Raw genomic sequence first — 17,817 nt, 5'->3', positions numbered from 1 at the left:
CCGCCTGCTCGGTTTTGTGTCCCCGCTGTGGCTGTGCCACCTTCTCCCCACTTCCCCTGACCTTGGCTTCGCAGCCGGGATTCACGCGCAAGGTTCACACCACATCCGTGCTTTTTCGGTCCCTGCCAGGCTGGCTGCCCTGCCCCTTCTCACCCACCCAGCTCAGCGGTGTCACCGTCCCCGTTCGCTTCACACCACCCACGTTCCCCCCCAAGCCTGGGACAGGACCCGGCTCCGAGCTCCCAGTAAGCCCCAGTTATTCCACCTCCTCCCTGCCGCTCTCTGATGGGGTTTGCACCTCTCCAGGGACCGGGGGCCCCGCACCTCGGCCTGGCTCTGGGTGGGGTTCGGTTCCCGCAGCCAGATCCTGCCCCCGGCAGAAGGTTCCAGCAGATTAGCGAGACACTTTTCCTTACGATTGCTCATCACGTTAAGAGCTGCAATTATTAATGACCGCTCCGGCTGCCAGAGCGGAGCAGTGGGAGCAGCTCCTCCCCACACCCACTGCCCCCGAGCCTGTTCCAGCCGGCGCTGCCTCGCGCCCGTCCTTGGGGACAGCAGCTGCACTCAACGCGTGGCCGCGTGGCGCCGAAGCACGCCCAGCACCACCACGCTCCTGCCAGTGACTCCTCGGCCCCTGCACGGCCTCGGGGACGCAGCAGCAGGGACACGGGGACACCGCTGTGGTGTCCGACCCTGTATCCCCTCGCTCAGCCCAGCCCCAGCTTTGCCTCGTGGATTCATTGCTGCCTCCGCCTGCTAAAAGCCAGGGACAGAGGAGGAGAAATCCGAGGCAAAGCTTTTCCCTGCGAGCTCCATCGAGCTGAGTCAGGCCCCGGGGCAGGGCTCCAGGCTGCTCGCCACCTTCCCGGCCCCGCCGCCCCTCGCTGGGCGCAACCGCAGGCCCCGAGACAGCGGGCACTTGCAGAGAAGTGTTTATTAAAGGCACTAAAAGCACCGTGGCTACATCGGAGGCAGCCCAACCGGAGAGTGTGGGTTTGGGAGAGGCGTTTTACAGTGCTGGGACAGCGGCGGCACACGCTCTTTGGTAGGAAGCTGTTTCCGAGCCTTGCGGGGAGCCAGAGGCCGGCACGGGGCCCTGCACCCCGGCACGGCCGGGCAGGGGGTGCTGCCCCCCACCAGCCCCCCACCAGGGGAGCAGCGGGGAGCTGGGCGCAGGGACATAAGGCACAGAGCCCCCCCAGCCCGCAGCCACGGGAAGGCGCCGCCGCGGTCTGCAAGGCAGTGGGCAGTGGGGTCGTGGCAGGCAGGGGGAGAAGAGGCGGTTTTCTCCAGCCCCACACGCTGAGCACGAAGCGGGGAAGGTGGGGGGAGAGCTCGGCAGGGGCTGGGGGCTGGTCCTCGCCCGCTCAGGGATGCGCTAGGAGCGTCTCTGCCCTGGTGCCAGGGCAGGTGGGCCTCATCCAGGCAAGGGAGCAGCCCCGCTGCAGCCAGGCACCCACCCCTGACTCCAGCCCCCATGCTGAGCAGCTCAGGGGCAGCAGAGCCACGTGGAATCCCCTTCCCCGGGCTCCTAGGTCAGCCGGGGGGGCACAGAAGAAGCCACCCAGCAAGAAGGGGCTCTGAGGCCGGCCCTGCCTCTGCTGGAGCCCAGCCAGGAGCTGCCAGGAAAGAGGCAGGAGCGAGGGGAAGGGGTGAGGTCCCAGCCTGGCTCCCTGGGGCAGGGGAAGGGGTGGGAGAGGAGCATGCAGGGCCAGGGGCATGCGTGGGCACAGCCGGCCTCCCGCGCCTCACACGTGGGAGAAAGCGTGGCTCTTGCACAGCGGCTTGTCCTTCTTGGAGTAGAACGTCTTCCCTTCCAGGTTGGTCTGGCAGATCTGGGGGAGGAAAGCGCAGGCGGTCAGCGGGGTCCCTGGGGTCCCCTCCCACGCTCAGCCCCAGCTGCTCTCCCGCTCAGCACCGGCCTCGTGCAGGCTCAGAGGCACTGGCACAGAGCGAGGTGGGGAAAAACTCGTGGACTCAGGGCCCCCGTTACAGCCCCCGCCAGCCTCCAGCCAGCACCCGGGGAGAGAAGGACGAGGCAGACGCGTGGCTCACCGCGCAGACGAAGCAAGTGTCGTGCCAGCTGAAGCCCAGCGCCTCCAGGAACCGGTCCCCGGCATCGATCTTGAAGTCGCAGCCGCGGCACTTGGTGCCAAACATCTTCTCGTAGTCTGCGAGCAGAGGCAGAGCCCGGCTCAGCGTTCCCCCAGCCTGCGAGCCCTCGTGTCCCCGTGCAGCAGGGCACAGCCTGGGGACATCTCGTGTCCAGCCCAGGACAGGGACAACGCTCGAAGCACCAGGCACCCGGGGCAGGGTGTCCCTGACCGCCACCATGCTGCGGGGAGGAGGCGAACCTCAGCTCCCAGGATGCAGCACTCGCTTTGATCCACATCCTCCGTCATCGCCGCAGCAACCCGCCAGCGCTGGCACCACCCAGCAGCCAGGGAGGACGGGGACAGAGGGCTCAGGGGACACCCAGCCGTCCCCATGGCCCGGGGAGAGCCCCGCAGCGCAGGGCAGCTCACCCCGGGCTCCTGCCACGAGGTGCTGAGCCCTGCCGGTGCCCCGGGGTGACACCAGGTCCCCCCCCCCCGGTCCTATACCTCTCTCGCAGTAGGGCTGTCCCTCCTCCATGTAGAAGGCACGGTTGCGGATGGGAGTTTTGCAGGCTGCGCAGGTGAAGCACTGCACATGCCAGGTCATCTTCAGCGCGTGCATCACCTCCTGCAGGAGAGACGCTGTCAGCCCTGCACCTTGGGGGACCCCCACCCAGGGCTGAAAGGGACAGGGGACAAAGAGCTAGCAGGAGGGGAAGGGACAGAGGTGGGGACACATAGGAGGCGCAGGACGGGCCGAGGGACACTCACCCCGGTGATCTTCTTCTTGCACTTGGCGCAGCTGGGCGCGTAGCGCGTGTCGTAGCACTTGGGGCAGAAGATGGAGCCCTTCTCCTCGAAGAAACCCCCCTCATCCAGCACCTTCCTGCACTGGCAGCAGGTGAACTCCTCGGGGTGGTAGTAATGTCCCAGCGCCACCAGGTAGCGGCCCCTGAGGCGGGACAGAAGCCACGTCAGCCCCACCGGGGCCCCGGCATGTGCCCGGGAGGGTGGCAGGGTGGCGGCGGGTGGCCAGGGCTCACCTGATGACCTTGTTGCACTTGTAGCAGAGCGGCGTGCGGCCCAGGCCTTCGGGCGCCTGCTGGGCCGCCTGCACGATGGAGCTGCGGTTCTGCATGGGGGTCGGCGTGGCCGGCTGGCTGTGCTTGCTCAGCACCGTGCTCGTCTTGTCCGGGGCGTAGCGCTCGGCGAACGACGGGTCCACAGCCCAGGGTGGGCGGCTGGCAGGGCCAGGGGTGGCAGCGGGGGTCCTGGGGGCTGCACACACATGGAAGGCTCCTGGATGGTGCTCCCCCAATCCCCCTGCACCAGCCCTACCTCTGCCCCCATCCCTCCTGCCCCGACCCCAGAGGAAAGGTTTCACTCACCCAGTCCTGGCTCTGTTTTCATCGCTGCTCCCGGGGACGGGTCCAGCACGGAGACCTGGCTACAGAACCAGCAGTTAATCCAGCCTGCCACGCTCGCCCCCACAGCCTATGCATGCAAGCAGGGACCCCCACCCCACAGCCAGGAGCTGGCTGAGCCCCCATGCCCGGCCGGTAGCGGGTTTGGTGCTGGGGGACGCAGCACCCCCAGGTCTGTGGCACCCAGCGGGGTGGGAGCATTGAGCTGCCGGGGCGCCGTGCCCCGGTTATGGGGTGCTGCAGGGTGGCAGGGACCTGTAGGATCGCACACACCACTGCAGCACGCTCAAAGGTGACAGTGGGCAGGTACCCCCAGCCTCACACAGCACCCTACAGCCAGCCTGGTGGGGGGAGCCCCGGGTCAGCTCCAGCAGAGGCAGGGAAAGGCAGGGCCAGGCTGGTGCAGGGTGGCAGTGCCTGTGACCCCCAGGGCATGCTGCCAGCACCGGGCCTGGGAGAAGCCAGGACAAGCGAGGTCCAGAGGAGCAAGGACAGTGACAGAAAGCTGGCAGCTCTGCGCCTCTCCAGGGCAAACAGAAAAAGGAGCAGGCGATAAGAGCAGGAGAATTTATTTGCTACAGAGCAAACCAGGCAGATCTGGACCCAGCACTCAAACACCAAGGCAGGAGGGAAGGTGAAGAACAAAGGCAGAAAAGCTGCCAGCAGGCCTCCCCCAGTGCCTGCCTCTTCCTTGCCTCCAGACACGGCCTGACCCTCACAAGCCCTCACGCCTGACGTCCAAACAGTGCCCAGCACCTCCCAGCACCTCCCAGCACGGTTTCCAGTGCCACCACTCTCCTCTTTGCCCCAGCAGCACAAGAGGATGTGGTGCCGCTCGACCTCCCCAGCTCAGTGCCAGCAGTGCCCAGCGCCCTGCCCGGGACATGCAGCCCACCTCGTGCTGCGCCCCACTGCCCACCCCTTACCTGGGCTTCCTAACAAACACATCATCATCTTGCACTGCGTGCGGCGGGGAGAGAGGAGGAGACAGAGTCAGTCGGCGGCAGCCACGGCCCCACGTGGCATGACGGAACAGAACCGGGCACCCCCTCCCTGCTGCCCCCAAACAGCCCCACAGCACACGCAGGGCCACCATGGGGCCACCACAGCCAGACCCGACACTTGGCCCCACAGGAACTTACAGCCATCTGTGCCCGTCAGCCGGGCCAGTTTGCGGAAGGAGCGGGACTGGGAGGTGCCGGTGCGGGGCTGCCAGTCCACAGCGTCCTCAAACAGCCGCAACTTGCCCGGGTCACAAGCTGGGGTTTCGGGGGGCTCCTCAGGCTCCACGGGCTGCCTGCGAGTAGCAGGGGCTCAGCTGGCACCATCCTGCCCCTGCCGAGCCAGAGGCACAGGGCAGGACTACCCAAGGGCCTGGCACTCACCGCTGCTCCTCTGTGCCATAGAACGACACGCGGGGTCCCCCGTGGCTTCGAGAAAACGGCGGCACAACAGTAAGTGCTTGGGACGAGGCATGGAGCATTCCCCATGACTTAACCCGAGCCCCACAGTGACGCCAGCAGTGCTAGGCCCAGCCCAGCTTCCCTGCAGCCCCACACCAGTACCACTGCCTCGTGACAAGGTCCCGCTGCTGTCCTGCACGTCCCGACACCCACAGCCAGGCTCTGCCGGTGCCCCCAGACCCCACCGCCCCGCTGTGTCCTGGGTGCAGCGGTGCAGCTCAGCCTCCCCAGTGCCAGCAGTGCCCTGGGTCCTGCCGGGGACACCTCAGCTGGGGACAGCCCAGCATTAGGACACCCTAGATTTGGACAGGACCGTCCCAGGCAGGAACCTCACAACGGAACGGGCACAGCATTGGCCCAGTGCTGGTGGTGCCCATCTTGGAGAGCACAGAGCGGGTGCTGCAGCGCAGTGACCACCTCAGCTCTGCAGACACAGAAAGGACAGTGAGGGGCAGGGGGCGAGGAGGTGGCAGGGCAGAAGACACAGTGGGAGGGTGAACGGGCCAGGAACGAGTCCCAGCACCATGGGCCCCATGGCTTGTGCTGTGCTCCGCAGCCCACCCCTTACCTGGGCTTCCTAACAAGCTCCTCATTGTGATCCTCCACTTAGGGCAGCCGGGGAGAAAGGAGACAGAGTCAGTCGAGGATAGCCACGGCCCCACACACCCCACATAGCACGATGAAACAGAACCTGGCACCCCCTCCCTGCTGGCCCCAAACAGCCCCGCAGCAACACCACATGGCCCCACACTGCCCACACCACACGCAGGGACACCACGGGGCCACCACAGCTAGATCCCGACACTCGGCCCCGCACTCAGGCCCTGCAGGAACTTACGGCCGTCTGTGCCCGTCAGCCGGGCCAGTTTGCGGAAGGAGCGGGACTGGGAGGTGCCGGTGCGGGGCTGCCAGTCCTCAGCATCCTCGATCAGCCGCAACTTGCCCGGGTCACACGCGGGGGTCTCGGGGGGCTCCACGGGCTGCCTGCGAGTGGCAGGGGCAGGCACTCAGCCAGTACTGTCCTGCTCCTGACCCTGCTCCTGCCCAGCCGGCAGCACGGGGCAGAGCTGCCCAAGGGCCCGACACACACCAAACCCTACAACAGCTCCGCACTCACCGCTGCTCCACTGTGCCACAGAAGGACCCGCGGGAATCCCTGTGGTAGCAAGGAAATGGCGGCACAATGGTAAATGCTTGGCACACGGCGTGGAGCATTCCCCTGGCATATCCCCACCCCACAAGATGCCAGCTGCCCTTGTGCCCATGCTGTCTCCCAGCTTGGGGACCCAGTGCTCACAACACCAAGGCAGGAGGGATGACGGAAATGGGAAGGCACAAGAGGTGCCACCAGTGTGAGTGCCTGGCCCCTGCAGCCCCACAGGAACCTCCTGGGCTCTTGTGACAGGAATCCCAGCACTGCCCAGCACCCACAGCACAGTTTCCAGTGCCACCACTCTCCTACATAACACAGCAGCACAAGAGGATGTGGTGCCTCTCAACCTCCCCAGCTCAGTGCCAGCAGTGCCCAGCGCCTTGCCCGGGACATGCAGCCCACCTCGTGCTGCGCCCCGCTGCCCACCCCTTACCTGGGCTTCCTAACAAACACATCATCATCTTGCACTGTGTGCGGCGGGAAGAGAGGAAGAAAGAGTCAGTCGGCGGCAGCCACGGCCCCGCGTGGCATGACGGAACAAATCTGGGAAACCCCTCCCTGCTGCCCCCAAACAGCCCCATAGGACCACCACAGGGCCCACACCACACGCAGGGCCACCACAGGGCCACCATGGCCAGACCCCGACGCTCGGCCCCGCACCCAGGCCCTGCAGGAACTTACAGCCGTCTGTGCCCGTCAGCCGGGCCAGTTTGCGGAAGGAGCGGGACTGGGAGGTGCCGGTGCGGGGCTGCCAGTCCACAGCGTCCTCGAACAGCCGCAACTTGCCCGGGTCACAAGCTGGGGTTTCGGGGGGCTCCTCAGGCTCCACGGGCTGCCTGCGAGTAGCAGGGGCTCAGCTGGCACCATCCTGTCCCTGCCCAGACGGTGGCACGGGGCAGTGCTGCCCAAAGGCCCAGCACACACCGGCCCTTGGCACAGCCCAGCACTCACCACTGCTCCTCTGTGCCATAGAAGGACCCGCGGGAATCCCTGCGGCGTTGAGAAAATGGCAGCACAATGGTAAATGCTTGGCATGGAGCATTCCCCATGACTTAACCCGAGCCCCACAGTGACGCCAGCAGTGCTAGGCCCAGCCCAGCCTCCCTGCAGCCCCACACCAGTACCACTGCCTCGTGACAAGGTCCCGCTGCTGTCCTGCACGTCCCGACACCCACAGCCAGGCTCTGCCGGTGCCCCCAGACCCCACCGCCCCGCTGTGTCCTGGGTGCAGCGGTGCAGCTCAGCCTCCCCAGTGCCAGCAGTGCCCTGGGTCCTGCCGGGGACACCTCAGCTGGCGACAGCCCAGCATTAGGACAACTGGATGGGCACAGCCCAGTCTGTCTGCACGGTGCCTGGGCAGGACCCCCATGACAGGACGGGCACGGCAGTGACCCAGTGCTGGTGGTGCCCATCGCGTAGGAGAGCACAGAGCGGGTGCTGCAGCGCAGTGACCACCTCGGCTCTGCAGACACAGAAAGGACAGTGAGGGGCAGGGGGCGAGGAGGTGGCAGGGCAGAAGACACAGTGGGAGGGAGAACGGGCTGGGGGCTGAGCCAGCTGCATGGCCAGGAGCTCATGCTGCACCCCACTGCCCACCCCTTACCTGGGCTTCCTAACAAGCTCCTCATTGTGATCCTCCACTGAGGGCAGCCAGAGAGAAAGGAGACAGAGTCAGTCGGGGACAGCCACAGCCCCACACAGCACGACAGAACAGAACCCGGCACCCCCTCCCTGCTGGCCCCAAACAGCCCCGCAGCAGCACCACAAGGCCCCGCACTGCCCACACCACACGCAGGGACACCATGGGGCCACCACAGCCAGACCCTGACACTTGGCCCCACAGAAACTTACAGCCATCTGTGCCCGTCAGCTGGGCCAGTTTGCGGAAGGAGCGGGACTGGGAGGTGCCGGTGTGGGGCTGCCAGTCCACAGCGTCCTCGATCAGCCGCAACTTCCCCGGGTCACACGCGGGGGTCTTGGGGGGCTCCATGGGCTGCAGGGGCTGTCTGCGAGTGGCGGGGGCAGGCACTCAGCTGGCACCATCCTGCCCCTGCTCCTGCCCAGCTGGCAGCACGGGGCAGAGCTGCCCAAGGGCCTGACACACACCAAACCCTACAACAGCCCCGCACTCACCGCTGCTCCACTGTGCCACAGAAGGACCCGCGGGAATCCCTGCGGTGGCAAGGAAATGGCGGCACAACGGTAAATGCTTGGCACACGGCGTGGAGCATTCCCCTGGCATATCCTCAGCCCACCAAAGATGCTGACAGAACTTGTCCCAAAACAGCCAGGAGGAAGCCCCACGGGCTGCCTTGCCTGAGGTCCCGGTACTGCCTCGTACCTCCCTACACCCACAGCCAGTGCCCCCAGACCCCACCGACCCGCTGTGTCCTGAATGCAGTGGGTGCAGCTCAGCCTCCCCAGTGCCAGCAGTGCCCTGGGTCCTGCCGGGGACACACGCATGGGGACACCCAGCATCAGGACACCCCAACTGGGGACACCCCACTATCAGGACACCTGGGTGGGGACAGCCCAGCCTGGCAGGGCAGTGCTGGGGCAGGACCCTCATGACAGGATGGGTACAGCAGTGGCTGATACCGGCAGTACCCAGCATGGGCAGGGGGCGAGGAGGTGGCAGGACAGAAGACACAGTGGGAGGGAGAACGGGCTGGGGGCTGAGCCCCGACACCGTGGGCCCCATGGCTGAGAGCTCATGTTGCACCCCACTGCCCACCCCTTACCTGGGCTTCCTAACAAGCTCCTCATCGTGATCCTCCACTGAGGGCAGCCAGGGAGAAAGGAGGAGACAGAGTCAGTCGGGGACAGCCACGGCCCCACACGGCATGACGGAACAGAACCGGGCACACCTCCCTGCTGCCCCCAAACAGCCCCACAGCACACGCAGGGCCACCATGGGGCCACCATGGCCAGACCCCGACACTCGGCCCCACACCCAGGGCCAGCTCCGGGCACCAGGCCCTGCAGGAACTTACAGCCATCTGTGCCCGTCAGCCGGGCCAGTTTGCGGAAGGAGCGGGACTGGGAGGTGCCGGTGCGGGGCTGCCAGTCCTCAGCATCCTCGATCAGCCGCAACTTGCCCGGGTCACGCATGGGGGTCCCAGGGGAGTGCGGGGGCTGGCTGCAAGTGACAGGGGCAGGCGCTCAGCTGGCACCGACCTGCCCCTGCTTCTGATAGCCAGCGGCGTGGGGCAGCGCTGCCAGGGGCCAGGCACACCCCGACCCCCGGCACAGCCCAGCACTCACCACTCCTCCTCGGTACCCCAGAATGACACACGAGGACCCCTGCGGCGGCAAGAAAATGACGGCACAACGGTAAATGGCTGGCACGTGGCCGAGCATTCCCAAAGGCTTGTCCGCAGCCCCATGGTGACGCCAGCAACACTCGCTCAATTCCAGCTCCCCCACAGCCCCAGATCACGATCACAGGATTTTGTGCCCGAGGTCCAGACGATGCCCAGCAGCTCCCTACACCCACAGCCAGGCTCTGCCGGTGCCCCCAGACCCCACCGCCCTGCTGTGTCCTGGGTGCAGCGGTGCAGCTCAGCCTCCCCAGTGCCAGCAGTGCCCTGGGTCCTGCCGGGGACACCTCAGTTGGGGACAGCCCAGCATTAGGACACCCTAGATTTGGACAGGACTGTCCCAGGCAGGAACCTCACAACTGAACGGGCACAGCAGTGGCCCAGTGCTGGTGGTGCCCATCTTGGAGAGCACAGAGCGGGTGCTGCAGCGCAGTGACCACCTCGGCTCTGCAGACACAGAAAGGACAGTGAGGGGCAGGGGAATAGGAGGTGGCAGGGCAGAAGACACAGTGGGAGGGAGAACGGGCTGGGGGCTGAGCCCCAGCACCGCAGGCCCTATGGCTCATGCTACACCCCCACTGCCCACCCCTTACCTGGGCTTCCTAACAAGCTCCTCATCGGGATCCTCCACTGAGGGCAGCCGGGGAGAGAGGAGGAGACAGAGTCAGTCGGGGACAGCCACAGCCCCACACACCCCACACGGCATGACGGAACAGAACCGGGCACCCCCTCCCTGCTGGCCCCAAACCAGACCCACGGCACCACCACGTGCCCACACACGGCCCATGCCACATATAGGGCCACCACGGGGCCACCACGGCCACAAACTGATGCCACCTCATCCCACATCCAGGGCCTGTTCTGGGCACCCTGGGCTGCTGGAAGCACCAGTGCCCACGGGAACTTACGGCTGTCTGTGCCCGTCAGCTGGGCCAGTTTGAGGAAGGAGCGGGACTGGGTGTTGGTGTTGCGGGGCTGCCAGTCCTCAGAGTCCTCGATCAGATGCAACTTGCTGGGGTCATATATGGGGGTAGTGGGGTGCTGCGGCGGCTGCCTGCGAGCAACAGGGGCGGGCGTTCAGCTGGCACCGTCCTGTCCCTGCCCGGCTGTTGGAATGGGGCAGCGCTGCCCATGTCCCATCCCCACCGCTGCTCCACAGACCCATGGGGATGCCCACAGTGTCACCACCTCCCCAAAGCCACCCCATACCTCCGCAGGCTCACAACAGCAAGTATTTCACGCTCCAAATACCAAATACGCACGTCCTCCCCACCCCTTACTTATCGTCCACATAGGAAGGGCCCACTAAGGACGTCTTCTCAGCACTCATTTTCCATCTCTGCAGTTTGAGGCTGGCCCTAAAGGCCAGGAGGAGAGAAGACAGGGCAAGAGAAAGCCAAGAGCAAAATCACACACCGGGGAGCAGTACGGGGGCCTGGCAAACACCTGTGGTGCTATGGGCAGGGTGCGCAGCGCAGCTTTCCACATGCTGGAGAGAAAAACGACCAGGTGCGAGGACACCCCAGTGCCCCCACAGCCAGCATCTCTAAGGACAGCTTGATGCCAGGAGAGACCCACGTGGCCCAAGTGACACCGAGCCACCAGGCTAACCCTGCCCCAGGTGTGCGGGGCACCAGCAGGGGAGTAACAGGGCAAGAGGCATGCAGGAAGGCTAGAGAGAGCAGGCAAAAGGCTTACTGACTTGTCAAGGCTCTGCACCTGTAGGGGAAAGGGAAAGAGAAAGGGAGGAGAGAAAGAAAGAGAAGGAAGGTGAAATTAGACCCAGAGCACCCAAGAAGTTTCCAGAGCTCACCTACAGCCTGCACCACTCCCCCTGCCACCTGTGTCCAGCTCGCCCGGGGCTGGGAGCACGCTGGGCCGCGGGGACATTGCCAACAGTGCACTCTGTGCTGCCCCCGGCCCCCCAAAATGGGCCTGGGTGCGGAGGGCAGCCAGGGCTACATCCCCCCATCACCCAGCTCCAGGGTGCTGTGGCCAGGACGGGCAGGGAGCAGCAGCTGGCCGGGCACACGGCAGCACCGTGCAGGGCTTCCCTTTGCCAGCCCGTCCCCACAGCCCCATAGAACACCCTGGGCTGCCGAGAGCATCCACGGCAGCCACAGCCTTCCTGCCCCTTGCTGCAGGGCTGTCGCAGATGCCAGTGAGTGTATTCTGATGGCTGTGCCCCGTGGGGCTCCCCAAAGGCCAGCGGAGGAGGACACGTCCCCGAGCGAGGAGCAGGCGTGAGCGTGTCCCCACGCGTGGCGGTCCTGTTACGTGGTCTCAGCACCAGTCTCAGACCCGGCACGGGCACCGTCGCCCGCTCCCACCCTCGGGTGCCTGGCATGCAAGGCGCAGCGGGGCCGGGCAGCGGGCTCCCCTGTGTTCTCGGGGAGCGGGATGGACAGCAACATACCCATTGTGCTGGGGGGTGCAGGCGGGCGCCAGGGGCACGTACGTCACGGGTTTCGTCACCAGCCCGGGCCGTGGGTTCGGAGGCGAGCCGGCCCCAAAGGGCCGAGCTGTTTTGTTGAGGGCGGTGCTGGGAGCGAAGTTATATTTCGGGGGCTCAGAGCAGGGGAGTGAGTCCTGAGCGAGACAAAACACACAGACACGGGCTCACACGTCAAGCAGCATGCAAGGGGCAGCCCTGGGCCAGGCAGCGCAGCGGGCAGATAGGTGGAAAAGCCGGGCTCGTCCTCGCCTGCCACACACACCCGGGCACGCAAACATGGACAGCGCGTGAGCTTCGGGCACCGGGCTCTGCCAGCCAGGTCCCCTCTCCGCAGGGCATCCAGCCCAGGGACACCAGGCTGCACGCCCGTCCCGAGGGTTTGCTGTAGGATTAGTAAGTGCCCCACACGCTCGCTGCTGCCCCGTGGCGGGGCCGGGCATGCACACGCGCTGCTCGCAACCATCCCGTGGCACAAAGCTAAAGGCATGCAGGTGGCTTCTGTCCAGGAGCCGCTGGCCCTGGCTCTGCCTCCCCGTGCAGCAGGAAGGAGGGAGTTTCTGTGCCAGGGAGCTCCAGCACCGGCAAATATAGGGCCCAAAGGCCGTGCTGCTGCTGCCTGGCCCCTCCGCACCCCTGCCCGCACCCAGGACCAGCGGTGGCAGCTGGGGACTGGGCACCTGTGGGGCAGGTCCTGCTCCCCCCAATCTCTCGTGTCCTTAGGGCTCAGAGCTGCCGTACCAGCCCTCCAAACACACCCCGGTCCCCAAGAAGCCTTTGGGCCCCAGGAGCAAAGTCCGCTCCTCCGGATAAACTCGGAGCCTTCCCCACCCCCAGCTCGGGGCTGAGCTGCTGCAGGCAGCGATGCAGCAACACCTACCTTCTGCGGCTTCCCCAGGTGGTTCTGGGCTCTGCAAGAAAGGAGACGGTGAGGCAGGAGCTGCAGGGGCCCAGCAGCCATCCCCCCCCCACGTATGGGACCGATGGGGTGCTCACACCCAAGGGAGCCGTGGCACTGCCCCGTGGGCAGAGGTGAGGGCCAGGAGCTGCTCTGGGGCAGCAGGACCAGAGGGGACAACGGGCAGAGGGCCCCAGCTTGGCTCTGGCCACACCAGCACCCCGTATTTACGCACCCCACAAGCCCCTACCTGCTCAGTGTGAGGCAGAGCCTGTCCCCACAGGCACGGATCCTGTTCTGGGCCTCGATGTGCGTCATGGCGCTGGTGCTCTCGCCGTCGATGTACAGCACCCAGTCGCCCACTCCCACGCCAGCCTGGGCCGCCTTCCCGCCCGGCGTCAGCTACAGGACACAGAGAGTCAGGGGGAGCTGGCCAGCCTGGCAGAGGGACGATTTGTCCCCGCGAGAGCCAGCGACAAGGTCAGCCAGGCACAGGACGCCAAAGGACACCCCTCACGGTGCCTCGTCCCGTTTTAGGACAGCCTGCAGCATGGTGCTGCAGCAGTGTGGGGTCAGAGCAGCGCCAGGCTGACGCAGAGACCCCCAGCCCACCCCACATTTCCCATTTCTTTAACCCACAGCGGCCTCTCCCTGGCTGCAGCAGCCAAGCACTAACCCCAAACACTGCCCTGACGGCACAGCACGGCCGGGGGCTGTGCCAGCACCCCAGGGACAGCGCCGTCCCCATCCCCATGGGTAGCCCGGGATTTCCAGGTGATGCCCAGCAGCAGAGGCCGTGCTGGCTCTGCCTCGCTCCCTGAGGTGTCAGGGCTGGAAGTGAGCGGGGTGAGTCAGGGCCCGGCACGCAGCCCACGTCTCACCCCTCGGGGCCACAAACCACAGGAGCTCTCCCAGCCTGGAGCTGGGGAACACGGGGGGGACACAGACCCCGCATCCCCCAGCTGGGCCACGCTCCTGTGCCCTTCGGACCCCTCACCCGGCTCAGCTACGGGGCTGGGATGTGCCTGGATCGCCCCTGCCGACCCTAAACACCCTCAGCTCCTGCTGGGGATGCGCAGCCGAGGGGCGAGCAGGGCGCAGGCCCCAGCGCCGCTGCAAGGCAGCTCCCAGGCACTGACAGACAGACAGAGGAGTCAGACAGACAGACGTGGGCAGGCTGCAGCCATTCCTGCTCCTCCAGCGCGGAAGAACTCAAGGCGCTTGGATTTGGACCAAGTATTTCCTCAAGCCCTGTTCGACATGAACATAAAAGGAGCGAGCCAGATTCCCAGCGCTGTCAGAGGGCTGGAAAATCCCTGCCGCCGAGCATCGGGGCCCTCCTCGCCCATGCGCAGAGCCCGACCCGCCCTGGGCGCAGCGCTCCCTGCCCCAGGTACTTAGACCCCCTCCTGTACCAGGCCAAATCCTCCCCCAGCTGCCAGGCATGGTGCGGCTCCACCAGCACCTCGCCACCGTCCCCAAAAGGGACGCGGGCATCCCCTGCGGCGTTCGGGACAGAAGGATGCTCCCGGCCACTCCTGCACGTCCCGGCTTGCTGCCCTCGGGGCTGGGAAGGAGCCGTGGCTGCGTGGGTTTGGAGCTGGGAGAGGTTTTCGCACGGCTGCCCGGGGAGGGGGAGCGCGGCAGGCTGTGTCCCGGCACGCCCGGCCCACGCCAGCACCGGCACGGCCGCGCCAGGAAGCCCCTCCTGCAGATGCCAGCTCAGCCGGACTCGGGCTCGGCCAGGACCCGCTCTGGCCTTCCCGTTTCCTGCCCCCTGGGCTAAAGCTCCTGCCCTGGTTTCCTTCCTCCACCTCTCCGCCCAGCCAGGCCTTTGTTCCCCACACCTCTGGGTGCCACCGGGCGGCCTCCCCGCAGGGCTCCGCGTCTCACCAGCAAGGTGAGCTGGGCACGAGGAGCATCCCTCCCGCCCGCAGCACCCAGGTCTCTCCTCTTCCCTGCTGCCACGCTCCAGGATGAGCCACGCACTGCCTGCTGCCGCTCCTACCTCAGCTCTGCCACCTTGGGGACACCTCGCAGCCGAGGCGTCAGGACCCCACAGAGCCTCTTGTGTGCTCCAGGCGGCACCTTCAGGGCTGGGAGCAGCCATCAGACAGCGACACAGCCCAGCATCACCCCCCCAAAGCTGGCTGTGTCCCCTGGGCACGTCCTTGTTGCTCCTCACACTATTGCCCAGCCCCATGCTCCTCAGAAGCCTCTTGCAGCCCCAGCGCCTTCGCCCCGGGCCCCAGGCACCGCTCTGCCCTGCCCTGCGCTTCCCGAGCCCCTGCAGCGGGGCTGGCCTGCGCGCACATCGCTTCTTGCTTCGCAAGGCCCCTGCCCTAGGCCCTCGGAGGCTCCTCCGTCTGATCAGACCCTTTGTTAAGCGCTGGCTCGCAGCCAAGAGAAACATTTTTTAGAGAATAAACTCGCCGAAGCCGTCTCCGCGCTCGGCGAGGATCGGCTGGCCCCAGGGCAGCGGTGCGGGCGATCGCAGCCTCGCACGGTGCCCCCCAGGTGGGAGCTGCGTGCTGGGCGCTGCGGACACCCCCACCTCGAGGATGGGCACTCAGCACCAAGGCTGGTGCCGGGGGCAGGCCCCCACACTGCGCCCGGTGCCGCCGGCGTGGCCGTCCTCAGAGAAGCAGCCTCCCGTGCCAGCTGCCCGAGCGTCAGCAGCACGGGCGGTGCAGGCGCATTCCGAGGCTTATAAGGCAATTTTGTGGCCGGAGCTGCTGCTAGCACCCGTGGGCCAGGCCACCCAGGGACAGGGACCTACACGCACCCAGGGGCCAGACCCGGCCTTGGTGAGCATCGCGCCGGGGGAGGCTCGCACCAGGTGCCCCAGGCAGGAGCAGCAGGCGGCACAACAGCTCGGGTGTGCCTGCGCTCAGAAAACGAGCTGGTTTTGTGGATAGGATGTGTCCCGTGCCAGCAGGACCGCAGCCTCGGGCAGACGGGGCGAGTGCCCTGCACAAACCAGGCCCCAGGACGGTGCAGATCGGAGCTGGCCCCGCGGCTCAGACGCACGGAGAGCAGCCGCCCTCCCCCTGCGCGGGGCTCGCTCCGGAAGAGGCCTCCCCTGCCTCCCCCAGCAGCCAGGATGACTCTGCAGAGGCTGAGCAGCGTTACACAGCGCTGCTGCGGTTCTCTGCCCGGAACACCCCCAGCACACACACACCCCCCCTGCCACAGCACAGCTGATAAGGCGGCTCCGGGGAGGCTACGCAGAGCCAGGCAGGGCTGGGCACAGCACTCCCGGGGCCCCAGCTCGCCTGCATCCCCCATACGGCTCTGCCTCTGCTGCCTCGGTGCTGTGGCCCCAAATCCACAGAGACAGAGGAGAATGGGCCACGCTGGTGTTTGGCTTCTCTTACCCTAGAGATGGAGAGCGGCATGCTGAAATCCTTCCCTCCCTGCAGCCTGAACCCCCAGGGCGCCGGCCCGTTGAGCATCACCTTGTAGGACTCCATGTCGCCCATCTCTGCAAGGGAAGAGGGGGGGTGAGCCCAGCGGGGCGCGACGTGGGAACGGCGTGGGGAGAGCAGCCGAGGAGGGGGCCCGGCAGGACGGGGCAGGAGGAGACAGGTCACGTTTCCAGCAGCAGCTCCACCCCGACCAGCCCACACTGCGGTTACCGACGCACCCCAAATCCATCAGCATCTCCCGTGGAAGCGCCAGAGCTGAGGGGCACCGGGGAGCCAGACGGGCGCTGCCCTCCCTCTCCCAAACCTGGCACGGGCTCTCCCTCGCAGCACCCCAAAACCCCCGAGGCCGTTTCAGCCAGCAGAGAGGTGGCAGCTGGCAGGGCTGGGAACCAGAAGCCTTTTTGCCGGGTGGATGAGCAGCAGCAGGGGAGCTGTGGGATGCCCTGAGAGGCAGCTGGCTGCGCAGACGCTACCTGGGAGCCACACGCAGCGCTGGGGTTTGGGGCAGGGAATCCCAGCGCATCCCTGCCCGCCAGCACCACACTGACAGCTGTCAGCCCGCCAAGCCACCGGGCACTTTGGCCAGCCCTAACCGTGCCTCGCTTTGGGAGAGCCGCGGTGCCCTTCCCGAGCCCTGAATGCGAGGAACGGGAGCGGGACGGGCTCGGCTCTCCCCACGCCTCGCTTGGGGCTGGGGGCCGTCGTGTCCCGGCTCCCCCCGGGCCTAACCCGGGCTATATAAGGCGTGTAAGCTGACACCCGGCGGCTCCCTCTCGCCGGGGCTGGGTGCAGGCTGCGTGTCAGACATTCCCCGGGTCAGACATTCCCCGGCACGCAGCAGCCCCCAGCGAGGCGCTGCCTTCGCCGGGGCGGGGAGGGAGGGGACGAGGTGGGGTCCCCGGCAGCACCGTGGGGGTGGAGGAAGGAGGGGGGTGTCTGGCAGCCCTAAACTGGGGGTTGGTGGGGTTGAGGGAGCTGGGGGGGGGGGGTGAGGTGGGAGCCCCCCACCCTCTGCTCGTGCGCCCTGCCGGAGGGTGGGCACAGCCACGTCCCACGGGGCCACCTGCTGCTGGGGGGCTGCGGGGCTGAGCCCCCCATTACCCCACCGGGACCCCCCTGCACCCCATGGAGACCTCCCCCACCCCTAACACCCCCCCACACCCTATAGGAACCCCTGGCCCCCCTCCGCAGCCCCCATCCCCATACTGGGAGCCCTGCCCTGCCCCTCCCGGCCCCAAACCCCCGCTTTCCCCCAGCCCTACACCCTCAGCTCCCACCCGCTCTGTAAGCAGCCCCCCCCCGCACTCACCGGGGCCGGGCCGGCCCCCGGGGGCAGCGGGGCCGCGGGGCTGTGGCCGCGGCGGGGCCGAGCGGAGGGGAGCGGAGCGGAGCCGGCGGCCGCGGGACTCGAACCCGGGCCCCGCCCCCCCGCCGCGCCTTATATAGGGCCGGGAGGGGGGCGTGGCCAGCGGGCGGCTCGGCCAATCAGCGCCCGCGCCCGCTCCCACTCCCGCCACCTCCGACGGGGCGGGCGCGCCGGCGCCCCCTGGCGGGATGGGAGCAATGGGGAGGGGTTGGGG

The 17,817-nt window shown here is 66.9% G+C and overlaps 1 protein-coding gene across 16 annotated transcripts; it reads right to left on the bottom strand.

Annotated features, from left to right (window-relative positions):
• Positions 1 to 917: 917 nt before the first annotated feature.
• On the bottom strand, positions 918 to 17,689 carry PDLIM7 (PDZ and LIM domain 7). 16 transcript variants are annotated; one of them, XM_072023491.1, is made up of 30 exons: positions 17,547 to 17,688; positions 16,187 to 16,293; positions 13,060 to 13,211; positions 12,792 to 12,822; positions 11,876 to 12,048; positions 11,158 to 11,178; positions 10,368 to 10,513; positions 10,053 to 10,089; positions 9,817 to 9,906; positions 9,404 to 9,442; positions 9,133 to 9,278; positions 8,881 to 8,917; positions 8,273 to 8,311; positions 7,991 to 8,145; positions 7,743 to 7,779; positions 7,091 to 7,129; positions 6,821 to 6,975; positions 6,573 to 6,606; positions 6,104 to 6,142; positions 5,825 to 5,970; positions 5,555 to 5,591; positions 4,909 to 4,953; positions 4,666 to 4,820; positions 4,450 to 4,483; positions 3,488 to 3,546; positions 3,143 to 3,377; positions 2,871 to 3,051; positions 2,607 to 2,727; positions 2,059 to 2,174; positions 918 to 1,838 (listed from the first exon to the last, which is right to left on the bottom strand). In XM_072023491.1, exons 2-30 carry the CDS (start codon positions 16,289 to 16,291, stop codon positions 1,752 to 1,754), a joined length of 2,691 nt encoding a protein of 896 aa, XP_071879592.1. In that variant the 5' UTR covers positions 16,292 to 16,293; positions 17,547 to 17,688; the 3' UTR covers positions 918 to 1,751. The 16 variants fall into 16 exon arrangements, with proteins under 16 accessions (XP_071879592.1, XP_071879593.1, XP_071879594.1 ...); XM_072023492.1 differs by lacking the exon at positions 17,547 to 17,688 and adding an exon at positions 16,711 to 16,868; XM_072023493.1 differs by lacking the exon at positions 17,547 to 17,688 and adding an exon at positions 16,456 to 16,477.
• Positions 17,690 to 17,817: the final 128 nt, after the last annotated feature.

The sequence above is a fragment of the Anas platyrhynchos genome, chromosome 14, assembly GCF_047663525.1.
Source record: "Anas platyrhynchos isolate ZD024472 breed Pekin duck chromosome 14, IASCAAS_PekinDuck_T2T, whole genome shotgun sequence".
NCBI classification, from domain to species: domain Eukaryota; kingdom Metazoa; phylum Chordata; class Aves; order Anseriformes; family Anatidae; genus Anas; species Anas platyrhynchos.
This window is presented reverse-complemented; position numbering and strand designations above follow the sequence as displayed.

Bases quoted from the DNA above. Each gene is read 5' to 3' on its own strand.
- PDLIM7 (XM_072023491.1), bottom strand. From the start codon at position 16,291: ATGGGCGACATGGAGTCCTACAAGGTGATGCTCAACGGGCCGGCGCCC. The intron at 10,090-10,367 runs GTAAGTTCCCGT...GGCTGCCCTCAG, and splicing joins GCTGACGGGCACAGACAGCC to TGGAGGATCCCGATGAGGAG. The intron at 8,312-8,880 runs GTAAGGGGTGGG...TTGCCACCGCAG, and splicing joins GAGCTTGTTAGGAAGCCCAG to GGATTCCCGCGGGTCCTTCT.